Source organism: Thalassophryne amazonica, chromosome 21 (genome assembly GCF_902500255.1).
Source record: "Thalassophryne amazonica chromosome 21, fThaAma1.1, whole genome shotgun sequence".
NCBI classification, from domain to species: Eukaryota; Metazoa; Chordata; class Actinopteri; order Batrachoidiformes; family Batrachoididae; genus Thalassophryne; species Thalassophryne amazonica.
In genome coordinates this window covers 27780194-27802196 of record NC_047123.1, presented here as the reverse complement: position 1 = coordinate 27802196, position 22003 = coordinate 27780194, and the positions used below count along the sequence as shown (strand labels likewise).

The 22003-nt window shown below is 40.7% G+C and overlaps 1 protein-coding gene across 1 annotated transcript in view; it reads right to left on the bottom strand.

Moving 5' to 3' along the window:
• fndc4a (fibronectin type III domain containing 4a) overlaps window positions 1-12961 on the bottom strand; it is a 38127-nt gene extending 25166 nt beyond the window's left edge. Inside the window, exon 1 of the mRNA XM_034162811.1 lies at window positions 12541-12961. Within this exon, the coding sequence (XP_034018702.1) occupies window positions 12541-12616 (76 nt within the window). The 5' untranslated portion in view covers window positions 12617-12961. The remainder of the gene's footprint in view (window positions 1-12540) is intronic.
• Between the last annotated feature and the right edge of the window lie 9042 nt (window positions 12962-22003).

Sequence of the window (22003 nt, the reverse complement as noted above, 5' to 3'; positions counted from 1 at the left end):
TACCAGCCACACTTTTTTTTTTCTCATCTAGACAACTGAATCATGAGGCTACGGCTTGGACGTCCTCAGAATCACAATAATTACATCGTTCTTCAGTTGATAATGTGGAGCAGGTAGCACGGTGGGATAAGGAGTTGGGTTATGTAGACATAGATTTGATTCCCGGTCATGCAGCCTGTTTGTGTCCTTTGGGAAAACACTTTATTTACATTGTCCCAGTCCACCCAGCTGTTAATAGGTATCAGCTTCGGCTTGGAAGTAATCGGAGTCCGACTAGCATCCTGTTTGGAGGAAGTCATAGTCAGACTGTCATCTGCATATGGCTAAAGAATTCCAGGATAAACACCGGCGATAAGGGCCTATATGGGACTTTCTTCTTCTGTCATTGCTACTAAGTTACTCAGGAGGTAGTCTTGGTGTCTCTGTAGGGACAAATCTCTACTCATTATGTAGATTGGAAGGACATGCTTAATTTTCAAAGGTGATCTCGGTAAAAACACAGCTTGCATGCTCCGCCCCCCTTTCCGGACCTAGCATTGTCAACCTCACAGATGCGGACTGGTCTTTTTAAAGTAACTATTTCACATCCAGTTCCCTTGGACAGGGTGACGCTTCCTCACCCCCTCCCGTCCCCTCAACATTGCTACCATTTGTCATGATTTAGTTGCTGGTGGACACATCGATTGTGGAGTGAGGACAAAAGCTTGAGGAAGAAATGGACAGGCCCAGTGGAAGGCTGGAACAGCTTTGGTCTCTAAGCAATCGCTTGAGTCTGATGGACGGAGAAGATAAGATTGGATGGGGAAATAGGATCCTCGAAACTGTCCTCGCAGTATTTGTTGGCCAAATTGGGTGAATACATTTTTAATGCAGGTTCTCCCTGTTCATACCAAGGAGTTTAGCACGTATGAAAATGATCTACACATTGTATCCAGTCTTAAATTTACTGGCTTTTTGTGCATTTCACTCGCAGGCATAATAACCCGTAACGCAGTGCTGTTCATGGACAAACTGGGTCATCCAAAATGTAGTCAAGAAAGAAAGATGAAAGACAAAATGATGAAATAGTTAGTAATTTTACAGTGTGTTGCAGTTTCTACCCTGCAATATCACATTCTGTCCTCCTATTTCCCTGCTTTTATCGCTCACATATCTTGCAGCCAGTCTGTTTTATGTCAGCAAATTCAACAGATGTTTTTGTGTTCTCTTGCACAACGAGATGGTGACGGAGGTGCCGAGACCTTCTACCTGATTAAGCAGATCAATGTTGGGCACGGTCATGGTGCTCATTGCTCACTCACTGATCTGAGCTAATGGTTATCATGTGATAGACAAAAGAATATTGTTGCACTTACAGGAGAAAGACCGGCAATAAAGCGGATTGGCTGTTGGGAACGGTGCCGTCAAGATGTTTAAAGGTTATGCCTGTGTGGTTTTTCCACTTTAATGAGCAGTTCCTATGTGGGAGCAGGTGCTTGAAGAGACGCACGGCGGGTTAAGAGGGGGAGAGTCTGAACTGTCCTTGATCCTTCAAGTGCCGCAGGGAATGAGTTATACTTACTTTAATGGTTATTGTGTGCTTGTTTCTTCACTATGTGTCATGAACACAGTGACGCAGAGTTTCATACTGACATAACCAGTGCTTCTGTGCAGCCTGTGTTGATTTTCACAAAGCGTTTGATTCAGTTGATTGGACTGCTCTTTGGGGCATCCTGAGAATTTGTAGGATCCCCAAGAAGTTACTGGACATCATAGCTGCCCTATACACAAAAAACAATGGGCCACTTGAATTTTCAGTAGGCGGCCACATAGGGGTCAGTTGAAGATTTACACAGGGGTTAAAATATAAAAATGCTCCAATCATATTGAAAACTATACCACATTATTTGTCTGATCATAAAGATTCCAAAAAGGTATAGTTTGGACTATCTATGACTGAATGTTATGGAGTTATGCGGTAAAAACCTTAAGAATGGTGACAAAGGTCAATTTCAGTTTGTACAGAGGTCAAAAGTTAAAGTTGCTCCAATTTTAGTAAAAAATGGTGCAAATTGTTGATTGCGCTACTTGGATTAATAAATGGAATAGTTTTGATTGTGTTGGTGCAAACTATTCCTTTTTGAAACCCTCTTAACTCAGCCAATAATTTGCATCACCTTTGAACAAAATTGGAGCAAATCTAACTTTTGACCCCTGTACAAACTGAAATTGAACTTTGTCACCATTCTTGTTGTTTTTACCCCATAACTCTACAGAATTTAGTCAGAGATAGTCCAAACTATACCTTTTTGGAATCTTTACAATCAGACAAATAATGTGATATAATTTTCAATATGACTGGAGCATTTTTATATTTTGACCCCTATGTAATTCTTCAATTGACCCCTACGTGGCCTCCTATTGAAAATTCAAGTGGCCCGTCTGTTTTTTCAAAAGAGTAATATCTAAGGTGTACTTTTGCTAAATTTGGTGCTTGTATCACCATTTGAAGGATTCCTCTGTAAATATTGTGTTATCTACTGCGCTATAAATAGATACTGTAATTGCAGCACGTGAGAGACTGAATGAAGAATCTGAGTGTCTGAGTTTGAGAATGTCCTGGATCAACGACTTCCTGGACTCAGCCATCAGAAGCGTATCTATATGTGGTGAAAGTGTTGACATTCACTTATTTCTGCAGTGACATATCTGTCTCTGGGTCCTCAGCCTTTGAGCTTGAGAAGTGCCTGGGAATAGCTTACGGAGTCACAAAGCCGTTGGACCTTGTAGGGGAACGAAGGTTCGGGTCTTTTGGGTGCGGATGCTACCTGTCTTAATGTATGACTGTGAGACTTTTACGCAAACTGGTGACCTAAGTGGATGACTGGATGTCTTTGGTACTCAGCCTCTTTGGAGGATCCTTGGGTACCACTGGAATGACCGTGTATAAAATGAGCAGTTACTAAGAGAGAATGACTTGAATTGTGAGAGAGCATCGGCTTCAACATTTTGGCCATACAGCACGTTCCTCTGAGCATAATCCAGCATGCAGGTGCCTGAACACTGAGGACCTCAATAGCTGGAAAAGGCAAAGCGGATGCCTATGTTTCACCTGGCTCCGGCAACTAAAGGTTTATTTTAGAGACGTTGTCATCCCGGACCCAAGATGGTTCTATGGTGTCATAGATGCAGCACCATCTCCAAGAGTTGACTTGAACATAGTGACCAATGAAGACAGTAGAATTTAAACTGTTCTTAGTGAAATCATGTGCCGAGTCTATAATTGGCTGCCTATGCATGAAAGACATGAGCCTGTGCACCAGCCCAGTGTTTCACTGGTCGTATGGTCTTTATTTCACCATGAAATTGTTGGCAAGATTCAAATTCTGTGGGCTCTAATGGAACACTTTATCAGAAACTGAAGGTTTACCACGGTAATAGCCAAAAATAACAAATTATGCCCACTTTCAGACCTCTGGAACTACAGGCGCTCATGTAGGCCTTCAGTTACTTAAATTTGGTTCCAATTTAACTTTTTTTTTTTTTTTTTTTTTTTTTTACTCAAAGTGATTTGGAAATGCTTGTTTTGATCTTTGGCCTCTAACTCTATCACTTATAACTGAGGCTGGCGTTCTTCAGCTTACATTAATCAGGGAGCCAAAGTTTATATTTTATCCAATTGAACGTTTCACCTAAAAATGATCACACATAATTTGACACCAGAATGTGGGAAGCAGCTTTCTACATAGCCGCTCATGCACCATATTAAATCGAACTGACCCATTTTAAAAGCCTGTGTAACAATATAAAATCCCCCACAATGCAGCATAGCTGTTCCAGTTGCTATGTAACAGCAAGTAACCGTCTAGGAACAAGGATATCTATTTTATTTTTTCCTTCAGGGTAACTATAAATCTTTAGTTGTCTCTGCTAAATAGGTTATCAGTTTTGCTTTTTTTGTTGAAAATGTTTTCAAGGGATTGCCATGAAACCTGGTGGACTGATGGAGGAACCCGTAAAAAATAGGTGGCTATTGGGTTTGGATGTAGATTGTGGAACATTTATGTTTAAACTTTTTTTTACCTCCGCCAAGGAGGTTATGTTTTCGGTCGCGTTTGTTTGTCTGTTTGTCAGCAGGATAACTCAAAACATTTTGAACGGATTTTGATGAAATTTTGTGGAGTGGTTGGAAATGACAAGAGGAACAAGTGATTAAATTTTAGTGGTGATCCGGATCACGATCTGGATCCAGGAATTTTTTTAAAGGATTCTTCACCATTGTGGGATAGGGGGACTTTTGACATTCTAGTTTCTAACTCCACAAAAACAAGGCATAAAGGCTTGAAAAAAAATTAGGGTGTAACATAGTCAAATGTTCTATCTAACAACAAAGTTTGGTGATGATTGGATCCGGATTCCGGATCTGGTGATCCAGAATATGCAAAAATATAGGGAAAATAGAAAATGTGTCAGTGTGAGGTGACAAATGAAGCTAGAGATGCACAACTAACACCAAATTGTAGCTGAATCTGTACTGATTCAGTAAGGTGTCATCAGATTTGATGTAGCTTCAAATGTTATGGAGCCAGATCCAGAAGAAAACCGCCATTACTGAAAAATCGTTTTTATACAATAACTTTTGAACTAATAAAGACATAAAAGTGATTCCAAGTTCTAGTGGTATGTTTTCATGGTCAAGGATGTCAAATATAAAGGAAAGAAAAGTGTATGTATCATAGTTTTGGTTGTAACACTGAATTGTTGAATAGATCACTGTGCCAAGGAGGGAATCTCTTTAGGGTCAGTGACCCTATGGCCTTGTTTAGAGAAGTGTTTCATAAATGTTAAAAAAAAATTCATATAATTGCAGTTTAGTTGAATAATAAATTGAATTTTGTCTCTTATTTGTTTTTGTCTATAAGCACATGCAATATCAATATCAGTGCTCAGATGACAGTAGCTTCTGGGAAAGGTGCAAGTTGCAATAAACTGTGATGCCAAGTGTTAAGGATACATGCTATCCAGTCACAGCAGATGAAACCTTTTTTTTACTACTGAGCAAACATCATTGTTAGACTTTTTTTAGGTTTAATGATTCCACGGCGTGTAGATGTTATGGCATCAGTGACCCCATGGCCTTGGCGAAGGTTTGCACTCTGAGTGCTTCTATTTATTTATTTATTTGCATAGTGACATGAGGAATCTTATCGTTTCTTTTTTATTTTATTTTTTTTTTTTTTTTGGGGGGGGGGGGGCATTTTGATCAATTTCTCTAAAACTAATCCACTGAGTTTGATAAAAGTTGTCAGGCATATGATACATATTCCATGATGGATAGCAACCAGCAGCACATTTGTTCGAATCAGGTGCACTCTGTGTCTGACAGCACACTTTTACACATGGGCCAGAACAGCAGGCAGTACCCATGATGCATTGTCTACGGGTCATTTAATGGTGATGGAGAAAGTGACGGCTCGGTCGAAGCAGCCCATGAATCATCGTTAATGCACAAACGCCTTGTTCCTGTAGTATGGAGTTTCCATTGCAGGCAGTTGAGGAGGAGACGGTTATTTTCACCTTCAAACACCTGAGGTTGGCTGGAAAATGCACAATCCCATAAGAACTGATGTTATACTGAAAGAGTGAATCAGGACTTTGATTTAATTACTGCTTTATGAGAGCACGTAATTTTTCCAAAGCAAATATCTGGTATCGACATAAGTCCAGTCTTCCTCTTTTGAATATTACATTCTGGCTTGCTGAAATGAAGTGTCACACAGAATTATTCAATATTATTTACCATCCATCCCGAGCACATTCAGGCCGGTGTTGCGCAATAACCCACGTCCAACCGCAGCTGGAGCACAAGCGAATGGGAGGCCCTACTGGGATGCAAACACGCTGCCAGGATGAATCATAGCATGTCACTGCAGCTCACTCGGAGTTCACTCGGAGGAAGTGAAAGTGCATTTCTGAATGGTCGACAAGACAACGTGGAAAGGAGCCCAGCAAGGGCCACGACATTTTGCATGTCATCCTGTGCTCTTGCTTGCAAAGCAGAAATGCTTAAAAATTTTCAAGCACATTTTGTTTTTGGAGTACCTATTATATTAAGTTTTTGTGAAAGTTCAGGCATTTGCACCTTTTCCAATAAAGGTTTTTAAGCTGTATTGTTGATGCGTCATAACAGTTGATTCTTCTAAGTGGCTTCAATTCATGATTCTGCATATTCATGCTATAACAATGATAGCCTTCTCAAGATATAACTATTAAACGAACATCATCATACCTATGGAAGATAACTTGAAATAATATCTGCTTGGAAGTTGGTGATGTTTTGGTTTTATCTTGGTTGATGAATATTGTAGATTCTGAATGTTTAATAAATGTAGAAATATTTGTTGATTGGTGTTGATGATTTATTTTTTTCCAGTTGCTTTGTTGGAGGTTGACAGGGTTTTCTATATATCAGCAATATGATTATCAAATATTGTCTTTACTTTGATGTACTGTCTTTGATCTTGTCTTTGATTCTGTTCTCTATTTTTATATATATATGTGTGTGTGTGTGTGTGTGTGTGAGTTCATGTACCATTACTCTTTTAATTAATCACTTATTGTTAAAGCAATCATATACACTTAACTGTTCAAATAATCATTACAACTGCTCACACGGGAAAGTGAACAGATGATCTTCGGCTTAGTGAATGTGCAGACTGTTTTGCTAAAGCTATGTTTTTGCTAAGCGCAGATGTGCGTCTTTAATTAATGGGTCAGCCTTGAGGGAAGAGCGGTGTGACCGGCACACTGGTTCAGGGCTGAACGTTATCAGAGGACTAGGAGACTGGAGGCTTAAAGCCGTAACAGTTTTCATATCAAGGTGAGACCAGACTCTGTCTTTTCCTTGTTTTGTCCTATATGCTTGTATGTAACTTTATTCAATAAATAGGAGAGGCAGATGGGCGGGGCCCTTCAGAGCGGACGAGACGGTTGTTGGCGAGGGGTCACGCTCGTTTGCTCTCTCTCGATCAGGAAAAAGAAATTCAGTGTCTTCTGCGTGATTATTTTCTGTGTTAACTGAGTTCTTTTCAGGTCCAACTCTGAAAAACTCTGACAGAGGTGTTTTATGGAATGCATATGATAGGTGTAATAATGGTCTCAGCTTTTTACTTAACTAAAATAAAGGTACTTTACTTAAATAAACATATAAAATATATAGAAAATAAGTTTCTATGGCTACTCCCTTGTTTTGACTCGGGGTCACCACAGCAGATCCAAGGTGAATCTGCATGTTGATTTGGCACGTTTTACACTGGATGCCCTTCCTCATGCAGTTCCACCTTACATGGAGAAATGTGGCAGGGGTGGGGTTTGAACCAGGAACTTTCCACAGTAACCACTTTTCCACCACCCCGGCCACAAATTTTAAAAAATATATAAAATAATAAATTAAAAGGCAGCTGAAACAGTAAGTTTCAAATCTAAACGTAAAACAATGCTTTCATATTCTTACACACCAAATTAAAATGGTATATAAGGAGGATAAATGTATTAAATTCAAGTGACCTTTCATGTAACAGATAATCCAAAAACCAACTTGCTTTTGCTTTTGTCCTATGCACGTCTGCCACCTACAGGATGGTTGGTGAATACCGGATTTGTGATGGAAAATTAGGAGCAGGAGACACGATTTCTAAGCAGAAATCTTATGAACTCAATCTCAATTCTAATTTATTTATAAAACACTTTAAAATCAATACCAACGACCAAAGTGCTGTACACAACAAGAACAGGCAAGTTAAAATAGATAAAAATAAATAAATAAACCACAGTTAAAACCAGAAACACTAAAAAACCAATGTGTCAAACTGCGTTAAAAGCCAAAGAGAAGAAATGTGTTTTAAGAGAAGATTGGAACTGGAGAAATAAACCTTTTTTTGTTGGGTTCTAAAAGTCAAATAAGTCATACCACTACACAACTCTGCAGAAATGATCTACTTTGAATGTGGCCAAAGCTGACAATTCTTCATTCTCTCTCTGTCTGTCTCAACGTGTGTGTGCGCTTTTGACTGATGACAACTGGTGGTTGTCCAGATGTGACATTAGAAAGATTCATAATTCAGTTGGTGTAAACTTTACGAGTGGTTGAGCACTGAAGAAACATTCCAACAAGCCTCACGTTGCTGCATCACATTCTTCCAAACACTGAGAAGATTCACCTCTGTGGTTTATTGAGGTGATACACTTTGCATTTTTTTCTCATAAATCTTCAATTATATCTAATGTAAGTTCAGGTTAAAGAGCTGCTTGTAATCTAATCTCCTTCCAGTTGTAGTGCTGTCGCCCCTTGTTTAATAAGGCATTTGTACCAAGTGCCTTATAAGTACCCGATGCACAGCGTGTCTTGAAGTAGCCTAAAGTGTTCCACATGCGGAGACTGATTGTGCTGTTGCACGGAGGCCTTGGTGCCAGACCACCTTGTTGTGATGCTCTCAACCGATGTCATTCTGCTTTTATCACTGTCTGTTCCCACATTAGCGTAGGAGACATCTTGTTTTATCTGTAAACGGGATGTAAGCAGCATCTGTAACTGGTCTGTGACTCGCAGCTTCTAGTACTGCAGCATTAAGCGGCTACGGTGTGACCTGATCCAGCCAGGTGTGGCTCAATCCTGTTTTTGTGTTTCTGAGGAACTCGCAGGTTGTGCATTCAGGTGCACACTGTGGCATAGCAGACGGAGCATATGGGACCAGCCATCAGTCTAAGGTCAATGCAGTCACCGCCCAAACCCTGGTGTCAGGCTGCATTATAATTATAAAGCACGAGTGGACGTCTAACCAGCCACAATTTTCACCACCTATTTTCTAAGTCAAACCAACAAGTGTGAATAAACCACTTTGTGTGTGTGTGTGTGTGTGTGTGTGTGTGTGTGTGCGCGCACGCACACGCTTGTTTTCATGACAATTCAGTACATTTTTATGATAACACACCTTCAATATCAGAACATTGGGAAAAACGAGGACATTTTCCATGTCCTCATATTTCCAAGCACTCTGAAGCATTCTAGGCCCCCCCAACATGCTCCTAGACCAAAAACCTCAGCTGTCCAAAAATATCACAATTTTTGGAAAATAAGTGTGTGAGTGCGTTTATTGTTTTTGCTCATCTTCAATTTCACCACCTAGTGGAAGTAGGAACTTAACACACTTTTCACACACTTTGTGTGACGTTATTGTACTCATAAGTCACGTACTCATATGTAACATAAAAATCAGGGTTGACCAAAATTTAGCCCTTGCCAAAAACTCAAACAGATGGACATATTCCTGTAAGCATGGGTCAGAATGAGTATGAATCCCAGGCCTTGGGAAAGGCATGTTCCCATTTTTCACATTTCTGTCATATGTCCTGATATGTCATGAAAACACGTGTGCGTGTTTTTTGCATTTTGCAATTTTGTAAAATGTCTGCCATGTTGCCAGACTCACTGTTGTGTTTTTGTACAATGACAATAAAGAAAGTCTATGTGACAGCAGATGAAAATATAAGCAAAATAAGTAAACACTGGCTTTACTGTGATGATTTAGCTGAAATGCAGCATCTTTGTCAAAACAGTACCATCAGAATTATAAACGGCAGAGTGTTGATTTGAAAAAAAAAATGGCATAATGCCAACCCAGCTATACCCAGTAAATTCTAATTCACATGTGTTTTCAGTGTCGAAAGAGCTGGATAGATTTTATTATGCGATAACTTCCCAGCATGCTTGTTTTCAGAGCATGCAAAGATCAGTACACAAGCCCAAAAATTTCTTGTCATTAACCTGCAGCAAGTGATTAAAGGTCTAACCTTACCTGCCCCTAGAGCAAGCACACAGGCGGCAGTGGTAAGGGAAAAACTCTCTGATTTGAGGAAGAAACCTCAAGCAGACCAGACTCAAAAGGGTGACCCTCTGCTTGGGCCTTGCTACCAGCATAAACATATGAACCGATCTACGTCATGGTGCAGGACTTCCTGGTAACCGATCAACTGACGTTTTCCACCCTTCAACTTAAAGTCCTGATTATCTGTGAAATTGCCTTTTGAAGTGATTGGTTAAGGAAAACCTGCACCGTCTTGGTCCTTCATGCCCACCCCTGCTTTATATTGTTATAAAGAAACCCTCATATTTTAATGTGATATTACAATGTCAAAAAGCTAACTTATAAAAACCTAAACATTCTTGCCTTTATGTTGTTGCAAAGAATAATCTACCCTTCTTCCTTTATGACATCATACACATACCCTAGCTTTCATGGTCATAGAAAAATCAAATCATCCTGCTTCCTGCTATATAATCTCCTGAACTGAATCAAAATGTAATTCTTGATCTTATATAGAAAAGCTTTCTATTTGTCACATCTTGAAGAAATATACAACTTTACAGTTTTAAGTCACAAAAAAACATACCCTTTTCCCATTATGACATCATACAGACACCCTTGCTTTCTTGTATTCATAAAAAAGTCAAAACTTCCTGCATCATGAGATTATACATGAAAATCTTTCATTGCAACATGAAAAAACACCACCACCACCAAAAAAAAAAAGACTTTACTGTTTTCTGATGCTATGCAGCAAAACTCCTGCATTACATCATAAAGACAATGGAACCTTTGTGCCTTATGACATTATAAAAGAAAAAAAAAATTTATATTCTTGTAACATCATTAAAACCTGTCACCTTCTTGCTTTGTATTTTCAGATTAATTTTAATAGTGTTCTTATTAATTATCATGATACAATAGACACTGATATTTTAATGGGTGAAATTTGGACAAACACATTGTGTGAATACATACAACACCATCCCTCAACAGCTTTACTGTTGTCACATCATTCAAATAAAGTTATGTAAGCGTGACATGAGAGAAGTATTTTTTTTTATACAGTCATGTCACTGTGACCCAAAAAGACTTTATTTATTTAGCCCTGCCTCCTCGTGATGTGCCGCTGTAAATGTCCGTCCAATTTCTGTTTCAATCGTATCTTTCCGTGCTCATGACAGCTCTTGACAACTTCTTTCAACACTGCGATGAGAGATGGTCTTAAATCTCGCACGTCAAACCAGAAGAAGACAAAAGCCTTGATTATTTGTCTTCTTTCGACAGCACGCACGACCTCCAGAAAATCAACGAGCCTCTCTTGTTCTTACAGTGGACCAAAACATGTCGGGCTCAATTCCCCAGAGCAGGAAAGAGAGGCAACCATAGATGCAAGACAAGAAAATAATAAAAATACGAAGATGGATGAGAGAGAGAGCTGGGTGATGTCTATTTGAGAAGCGAATGGTTACAGGGGCTCTGATGTAATGAACTGTTTTGTAGTTTTAGATGATTCTTCATAGATGATTAATACACAGGAGATAATAATCATTAAATGATCAATTGACCAACCGAGTTTGCCCAAAGCCATTCCATTTTAAAGACAAGTTAATATGCACCATGATGTGCCAATCAAATACTCTTGGGTTTGGTTCCCATCCAAGCTGAATCAGATTTGAGTCTTGGTTAATAAAAAAAATAGTTTTTTTACCATTTAAATGCATTTTTAACTTGTTACCCACTACTGACTGAAAAGAGAATGGGATATCACTTCAGGAACTGACAATCTACATGAAATGATGTAGATGGACTGACCCATATGGAGTTGGTGATAGATGGATGGATAGATAGCTCATTTGGTTAACTAAATTCCATATTATAAATGGCAAATGGACTGGCGCTTTTCCATCTGCATCAGAAGCTCAAAGTGCTTTACAATGATGCATCACATTCACCTATTCACACAAACACACTCACACACCAATGTTAGGATGCTGCCATGCAAGGCGCTCACTACACACAAGGATCTTGCCCAAGGTCCCTTAGTGTTTTTCCGGTCTGGCTGGGTTTTGAACTGAGGACCCTCATGTTTGAAGCCCAACACTTAACCACGAGACCATCACCTCCCTGTGCAGGATTTCCATCCATCCATTTGTGCAGTGTTTCCATAAATATATGTAACTCTAACTCCAATTCAAATATATTGCATGGATGTATGTTTTTGAGTGCGTCAGTTACATTTATTCATTTGCTGAATTTAACTGAGATCATCCAGTGAGGGTTTTTGTTTTTGTTTTTGTTGTTTTGCACGTAGAACAGTGTTATAACAGGTGAAAGGGATGTTGTTATACATGTATGTGCTCAGATTAAAAGAACTAATCAATTGCATCTTGTCAAAATCAATTTTTAAAGTTTTTTTTTTTCAGTGAAATAAGAGGGGGATTTTTCTAATATGACAACAGAGTGCACGTGATGTCAGGCTTGTGTTGTTCTGTCCTGGCCAAGGTTATTCTTATTGATAAGTGTGCACCATGCCGCTTTTATTTTTAAGTGATCTATAACCTAAAGCTGCGATCCTGTAATCCACATCTAACCATTTAATGCACCGTATGCACCATTCTTCAAAATCTGTTTAAAAAAAAGAGTGACCCTTTGACGTTTTGAACGCACAGTAATTCATAAATCGTGCTTTACTTACTCGCTCCGACCAAGAACACGTCGCTGCCAAAAAGCAACAGGACCACAGAGTTGATCAGAACAAGCAGACGAGCCATTTCTTGCTTTCAGGAGTTCCTCTTTTCAGATAAAAAACCTCAGATCTCCAACGCTTGAAGGGCACCTATATTGCTGTGGTTCATTTTTCGCATGAAATCGATGCAGCTACGAAAGTGTGCCACACATTGACGTCTGGAGACGCATGCTGCCGAGTGTTCATTCCTGCTTTAATTCCACAAGTCGTCCGTCCATGTTACTGTGCGCGGTGACGTCGGATGCGGTTTTGGTTCATGCCATGGCTGGGAACGTCGGTTGGTCGGTGTTTGGCCGGAGCTCGGGTCAGCACAGGTCCGAGCGGCGCGTCAGCACCGCGGTCAGCGCCTCAAGTTTTCACTCCGGCTGTTCGGAAACACCAAAACACCTCCTCCGACTTCGGGAGGCACGTAGCTTTTGTGGAACGTGTCCACGCAGTGTGGTATAATTAATCAACCACGTGCCCGCCCACCGGAGGTTGGCTGAGCCCACCTGCACCGCAGACACCGCGCACGGCGCCGCTCTTTTACGCAGTGCAATGACACGAGGGCGAAGCAACAGGGAGCATCTGTGTTCAGTGTTTCTGTGACAAACATGGAATGGGATGGTTTTTGTCCATGTGTACATCCACCTTAGGTTGCATGGATACACAGGAGGCTCCAGGGTAGGGGTTGTTAGGGTTGTACCAACCCCAGAATCTCAGTTAGACCCATAAGAAATTGACAAAATTCAGCCTGAGTTTGTGAAATGTGCTGATCCAGTTTCAGCACCTATATGATCTTGTTTATGCACTGCGACTTTAAGCATCTTTGTTGGCGAGGAAAGACTGAGCTTAACTTCATGGATGATGCTATTACCTTTGCAAAATCCATGCAGTCCCTCATTGCAACACTGGTGAGGTTCTGCAAGGAGTCAGAGTCTCTGGATTTGTGATTATCCTGGATCAAGACACAGATCCAGGCTTTTAACAACCTCTTAAAATAAATAAATGGATAAGTGCAAATTGCACATTAGGGCTCACTCCTTTCTCTGCCCTTGACCAAGTCTGTAAATCTTTTTCAGCATCTCATTGTTTTGTGTGTCAAGATATGCATTATTTTGATGAGAATTAATCTTTTCTGCAAAATTAAAGAAAGAGTGTTCATAGATTTTGAGTAACTACAAGTTCATAATGTAACATCTTTGGAGATGATAACTGCAAACAAATCTCTGTCTGCGGCACTGTCCAGCACTTTAACCTCTTAAACCCTAGAGTCCCCAAATTTGGGACTTGCCTTGTTTTGGAACATTTGAACACTCATAACTAACCAATGCCGACACCAACATACACTTATTATACATCAAAATGTCAAGCGAAGTCTCCTCTACAAAAGTATCCACTTCAATCACATATCAACTAACCACAGCTGAAACGCCAAGCAAATAAAGACACAAATCGGAATTCATATTTGGGGGGGAACTAATTTACTCCTACCAAGTATTATTTACTTTAATTTTTTTGCATCCACAACATCCTCTATGACCTGTGTTTTAGCTGATCCAAACTTTTGCATTTTTGAGCTTGTACAAGGTGAGAAATAAATCATAATGTATGGGTATGTGATTTTGGTGAAATAGGCTCTAGGGCTTAAGGGGTTGGTCCTGCACCCTAGGGTAGACTGACCTCATGATGCCCTATCCAGGACCTGGAAACAGGGACTAGGCACCAAGATGGACCATTTTTTATCTCAGTAACAGACTCTGTTCTTGTTGCTTTTCTGTTTTTTTTTTTTTTTTTTTTTTTTTCTGTTTCTTCTGTTTTTGTTTTGTTTGGTTCTTCATCTTTTGTATAAACCTTGTAACTGTTAGAGTCTGGTCTGCTTGAGGTTTCTTCCTCATAAATGCCAGAGGAAGTTTTCCCTTACCACTGTCGCCTGTGTGCTTGCTTGGGGTGAAAATGTTTGACCTTCCCATGTGAAGCACCCTGAGGCAGCGTTGTTGTGATTTGGTGTTCTATGAATAAAATGGATTGAATTTGAACTGTTCGTTATTGACGTATTCATTAGATTTAATCCAGTCATTTTGGCTCTGCTTTTCTCGAGTGTTCTGCTCGCAGTTGTAGCAGGTCAACATGCCTTTGACCTGTCACACACAGCGCAGCATATCGAACACTCTGTTATCAGGAAGATGAATCTTGATAATATGCTGAGTGCGTTGCACCACAGGGCAAACGTTCACATCAGATTGCTCGTCTACACAAATCTATGTGTACACTGACTATTGCAGCCAATAATGAAACACAAAACAGAAAATGTCTGCAGGTCTCTTTGCATATTATGCAGATTCCAATTAGGAAACTGGAGTTTTTTTACCAAGGAAGGAAGAGGCAAATGGACTACATTTATATAGCGCTTTTCCATCTGCATCAGACGCTCAAAGCGCTTTACAATAATACCTCACATTCACCCTGATGTCAGGATGCTGCCATACAAGGCGCTCACTACACACAGCAACTAGGGGATTAAGGACCTTGCCCAAGGGCCCTTAGTGATTTTTCCAGTCAGGCTGGGATTTGAACCAAGGATCCTCTGGTCTCAAGCCCAATGCTTAACCACTAGACCGTCGCCTCTGGAAAAGGAGCATGTTCCCTTTTAATGCTATTCCTCTGCATTGGAAAAGCCTTGGTACAGACCCTGAAACATCCAGTGAGAAAGTGAATGTTCATCCCCTCCAGTTTAACAGCAACTCTAAAACAGTAAATCTAAACAATAAATCATCTTGTAACTCACCAAATTAAAATGGCATATAATGAGAATAAACCCATTAAAGTTTAGTTAACGCTGCTGCTCCAGATCAATAAAAAAAACTAGTATGTATTGCTTATGTAATATCCCAGAGACCTGTCTGCCACCTGCTGGATGGGTGAATGCAATTAAGGAGCATGTGTGATTGAAGTAACATGTATCTTGTCTGTCACATATCTCACGGCAGTTTGTGACGGCATTACAAAAAGTAAATTAATCTAATTAATCTATTAATCTATTAATCTATTAATAATCTATCTTAATAGATAGATAATCTATTAATCTATCTTTCGTGATACCATCACGAAAATGCAGCGCTTTTCATGATGGGGGCACAAAATGTGGGGTGACGGGGGGAGGAGGAGGGAGACACTTACGTTATGGTTATGGTCAGAGTTAGGAGAAGGGGGAGGAATATAAATGGTAAAATAAAAAAATAAAAAAAACGTGTCACAAAAATGGGACGCTTTTTATGATGGGGGCACGGAAAAAGTGCAAGACTGGTAGTCATCACCACATGCATGATGGAAATTAGGAGCAGCTGTGGTTGAAGAGTTCTTAACACAAACGTGCCTAATTCACAGAAACGTAAAAGAGAAAAACATCAGATCAGTGTCATTAAAATTAAACTTTCTACTGATTCATAAACAAAACCATATCGCGGTGAAAGAAAGTTGAAGCAGAGGTTTGTTTTTTTGTATTAAAAACAAACTACATGATGTTCAGGAGTTATGCAGCTTCATGGTGAAGTGGGACAGAGAAGGATTTTCTAAAAACCAAGTGAAATTTCAGTTACAGTTTGCCAGAAGGCACATGGAAGCCTCTCGAGCCTAGATTTGCTGTGTATTTTTGCATGAAATGTTTTTGTGCATTTTTGCTGTGTTCCACTAAATAAATCCTGAATCCAAATCTCAGTTCGGATCATCTCTCCATTTTCTTAAAACCATCGCAGTTTCCACCCAGTTTCATAAGACATATACTCAACAAAAATATAAACGCAACACTTTTGGTTTTGCTCCCATTTTGTATGAGATGAACTCAAAGATCTAAAACTTTTTCCACACACACAATATCACCATTTCCCTCAAATATTGTTCACAAACCAGTCTAAATCTGTGATAGTGAGCACTTCTCCTTTGCTGAGATAATCCATCCCACCTCACAGGTGTGCCATATCAAGATGCTGATTAGACACCATGATTAGTGCACAGGTGTGCCTTAGACTGCCCACAATAAAAGGCCACTCTGAAAGGTGCAGTTTTGTTTTATTGGGGGGGGATACCAGTCAGTATCTGGTGTGACCACCATTTGCCTCATGCAGTGCAACACATCTCCTTCGCATAGAGTTGATCAGGTTGTCAATTGTGGCCTGTGGAATGTTGGTCCACTCCTTTTCAATGGCTGTGCGAAGTTGCTGGATATTGGCAGGAACTGGTACACGCTGTCGTATACGCCGGTCCAGAGCATCCCAAACATGCTCAATGGGTGACATGTCCGGTGAGTATGCCGGCCATGCAAGAACTGGGACATTTTCAGCTTCCAAGAATTGTGTACAGATCCTTGCAACATGGGGCCGTGCATTATCCTGCTGCAACATGAGGTGATGTTCTTGGATGTATGGCACAACAATGGACCTCAGGATCTCGTCACGGTATCTCTGTGCATTCAAAATGCCATCAATAAAATGCACCTGTGTTCTTCGTCCATAACAGATGCCTGCCCATACCATAACCCCACCGCCATCATGGGCCACTCGATCCACAACATTGACATCAAAAAAATGCTCACCCACACGACGCCACACACGCTGTCTGCCATCTGCCCTGGACAGTGTGAACCGGGATTCATCCGTGAAGAGAACACCTCTCCAATGTGCCAAACGCCAACGAATGCGGGCATTTGCCCACTCAAGTCGGTTACGACGACGAACTGGAGTCAGGTCGAGACCCCGATGAGGACGACGAGCATGCAGATGAGCTTCCCTGAGACGGTTTCTGACAGTTTGTGCAGAAATTCTTTGGTTATGCAAACTGATTGTTTCAGCAGCTGTCCGAGTGGCTGGTCTCAGACGATCTTGGAGGTGAACATGCTGGATGTGGAGGTCCTGGGCTGGTGTGGTTACATGTGGTCTGCGGTTGTGAGGCTGGTTGGATGTACTGCCAAATTCTCTGAAACGCCTTTGGAGACGGCTTATGGTAGAGAAATGAACATTCAATACACGAGCAACAGCTCTGGTTGACATTCCTGCTGTCAGCATGCCAATTGCACGCTCCCTCAAATCTTGCGACATCTGTGGCATTGTGCTGTGTGATAAAACTGCACCTTTCAGAGTGGCCTTTTATTGTGGGCAGTCTAAGGCACACCTGTGCACTAATCATGGTGTCTAATCAGCATCTTGATATGGAACACCTGTGAGGTGGGATGGATTATCTCAGCAAAGGAGAAGTGTTCACTATCACAGATTTAGACTGGTTTGTGAACAGTATTTGAGGTAAATGGTGATATTGTGTATGTGGAAAAAGTTTTAGATCTTTGAGTTCATCTCATACAAAATGGGAGCAAAACCAAAGTGTTGCGTTTATATTTTTGTTGAGTGTAGTTTGTTTTCAAATGATCCTGCTGACAGATAAACAGAAGGGAAACCGTAGCATTATCAGCACAAGTAATTACATATTCATACATATTTCCAATGAATACTTTGCATAGTTGTCAGATTTCTGCAAATGACGTGTTGTACCTCATTATTTTCAGCAACTTGCATTATAGGTAAGATGAGCAGAGAAGAAGTGATGAATGCATTTGATGCGTCAACCTTCTGCACACAAACTGCTGGGACGGCAATAGAGATGGCGGGGAGCTTTAGATGCGAAGATGCACAGCCCTGCATACTGATCAGACAAGATCAGCAGTCTCATAGAGTAAACAAAAGCCATATTTCAGCACTGAAAACTAGACTCACTCATTTCAGTTAAAAAATAATCTTTTTAGTGTTTATACAATGGCCAAGAGAGGCCACAAAGCTTCTGAATTTGGATAAAAAAACAAATGCAGAAAACAGTGACACATCAAAAACCAATGAACAAACAAAACCTGACATCAATTCAATAACAAGAAATTGAGAAAACACATTTAATGTACAATATCTCTAACAGTTTAATATGACAATGCATCTGCTGCTAATTCACACAACACTTGCACAAATAGTGTGCTGCAAAGGAGCACTTATTCCTGTCATTGTTGTTCTTCCAACAGTCTTCCAGCCATGTTGCAAAATGCAAAAGCCAGAGAAAGTGTGCCGCTTTTGTCATACTGTATCAACATGGCATTGCAACATGGTGGCCTCCATGAGGCGGCACACTCCCATTTAACTATGAAGAGCTCATTCTCAGCATTGAAAACACATCTGTTTGTTGTTACAGGTAATTAACTATGCACTCATTCACAGATGGTTACGAAGGCTTTATTCAGTTTCTACTCATATAAACGCTCATAAATCCTGCATACTGTAACTTTAATATTAAAGGGAAAACGTGTTTAATCCTTTTAATGAAAGTCAACAGGATGGATACCATCAATATTTGTGCACCTGATGATTTTTAAAAAAATAATTTATTTATTTATTTTTTTTCCCTGAAATTTGGCCCAGACATCCTTTGGGGTTTTGTGTGGTTGTGATACGTTAGAAGTTCTGATTGAATCCCTGTGGGCCCCACAGGGTCCCCAAAACAAGGGGAGAAAAGCCATTTTTGCTACACTGTTTGATTTGTTGCAAAAAAAAGCTGTTTTCTGTAATTTTGCCAAACGATTCTTTGGGAGGTTGCGGACAGACAAAAAAAAAAAAAAAAATCTTGTTCTTGAATGATTCTAAGAGTCCCCAAAAGGGCCAAAAAAAGTAGGGGAGGTGATGGTCTAGTGGTTAAGCGTTGGGCTTGAGACCTCTGTTCAAATCCCAGCCTGACCGGAAAATCACTAAGGGCTCTTGGGCAAGGTCCTTACTCCCTTAGTTGCTCCCAGTGTGTACTGAGTACCTTGTATGGCAGCAGCCTCACATCGGGGTGAATGTGAGGGATTATTGTAAAGCGCTCTGAGTGTCTGATGCAAATGGAAAAGTGCTATATAAATGCAGTCCATCAACAACTAGTATCATCATATTTGCTCAAAATTACTCTTACTTTGTTCAGAGGACTTCAAATGCATGATGACTGAAACCCGAGAGAGTGAGTGTTACATAAGTTTCCAGCTGTGTGAGACATCACAAATGTAGCTCAATGCTTCACTGCACAATAAAAGCTTTTAATGCGTCACTTTTCGATACCAGCAGCTGCGATGGGGAAAAGTATTTGCCCATTCATACTGCACGCCATTCATTAGGATGATTTTTCTTAAGTGAAGCGATTATCTCTTAACAGTGGAGACATAAAGCCTGTAAGTACACTCAGGGCTCACAAAGCGTCAGCCAGAAACATCCTCCAGTATTTTTAACTGCATCAGTACACAGATGATTAAATTTCCTTGTAGTTACCGGTGCGCTTGTGTCATCACTGAGCTCAGTTGGAGTGGTCAGTCAGCAGATATACTCAGGAGGGGCCGTCGGTGCTCCCATAAGACTTCATGCTACAATCAATAACTTCAAACTCACATGTCAAGAAAATGGAGGAATGTATCAATCAGGCAAATGTTTTCTATTTATAGCCTCAGAGAAAATAAGCAGGCGTTCATAAATTATGCAACTGGGTGCAGATTTCTATTGTATGGCTTCTTCAAATAAACTTTCATTTGCACATTCTAGTTTGGACGAAAGAGAATCTAATCATTTTCTGTAAATATATAAGATCAGCAAAAAAGCAACTCAATGAGCAGGATTATTCTCACTGAGTTTGAAGTTGGAGCTGTTGATTGTTAGATGGTCATGGGTTTGGTTCCCCCAGAACTCAGTTTTGGTTTCATGTTTTTTGAGTTTCATCCAGGTACTCTTTTTACCAGCCTTGGCTTGGGAAGTAACCTGCTGTGGACCAACGTCCACTCCAGCGAATGGACCCGCAAGGCCTCTATATACAGTAGTGTTCAGAATAATAGTAGTGCTATGTGACTAAAAAGATTAATCCAGGTTTTGAGTATATTTCTTATTGTTACATGGGAAACAAGGTACCAGTAGATTCAGTAGATTCTCACAAATCCAACAAGACCAAGCATTCATGATATGCACACTCTTAAGGCTATGAAATTGGGCTATTAGTTAAAAAAAAGTAGAAAAGGGGGTGTTCACAATAATAGTAGCATCTGCTGTAGACTCTACAAACTCAAAACTATTATGTTCAAACTGCTTTTTTAGCAATCCTGTGAATCACTAAACTAGTATTTACCTGTACGAGGTCTGTGAGAAAAGAAACGGACCTTTTTATTTTTTCAAAAACTATATGGATTTGAATCACATGCGATTACATCAGCCAAGCTTGAACCCTCGTGCTCATGCATGACTTTTTTCACGCCTGTCGGTTGCGTCATTCGCCTGTGGGCAGGCTTTGAGTGAGCACTGGTCCACCCCTCCCGTCGGAATTCCTTTGTCTGAAAACTTGCTGAGAGACTGGCGCTTTGCTTTATCAAAAATTTTTCAGAAACTGCGAGGCAGATCCGAGTGGACACCATTCGAGAAATTCAGACGGTTTTCGGTGAAAATTTTAAGGGCTGATGAGAGATTATGGAGTGTTACTGTCACTTTAAGGACTGCCCACGGAGCCGGACGGCGCCCCGAGCCGCCGTCGTCAGCCTGTTTCTAGCTGAAAATTTCCAAATTTAAGCCTCTGTTGACCCAGGACGTCGTGAGAGAACAGAGAACTTTCAGAAGAGCTCGGGATCAACAGTTTATCTGAAAATTCCACTGTTAAAGGAGATTTTGTAATGAAAGACGTGCGGACGGATTTGCGCGTCGGCACCCAGCCGCTCATCGCACGGCACCACATGAAAATGCCTCAGTGTTGATAACCATTCGTAAGATTTAGGCGGCTTTCGATGGCTTTCAGTCGAGTGAGTATCCGAGAAATTGTTTAACAGCTGGGCATGTTCAAACTTGTCCTGGAAGGCTTCCAACGGAGGTGTTTTGCTGTGGCGCCGCGCCATGAGCGGCTGGGTGCCGACGCGCGAATCCGTCCGCACTTCTTTCATTACAAAATCTCCTTTAACAGTGGAATGTCCGGATAAACTGCTGATCCTGACCTCTTCTGAAACTTTTCTGTTCTCTCACGACGTCCTGGGTCAACAGAGGCTTAAATTTGGAAGTTTTCAGCTCGAAACAGGCTGACGACGGCGGCTCGGGGCGCGGCATGCTGTCAGGCTCCGTGGGCAGTCCTTAAAGCGACAGTAACACTCCATAATCTCTCATCAGCCCTTAAAATTTTCACCGAAAACCGTCTGAATTTCTTGAATGGTGTCCACTCGGATCTGCCTCACAGTTTCTGAAAACATTTTGATAAAGCAAAGCGCCAGTCTCTCAGCAAGTTTTCAGACAAAGGAATTCCGACGGGAGGGGTGGACCAGTGCTCACTCAAAGCCTGCCCACAGGCGAATGACGCAACCGACAGGCGTGAAAAAACTCACGCATGCGCACGAGGGTTCAAGCTTGTCTGATGTAAT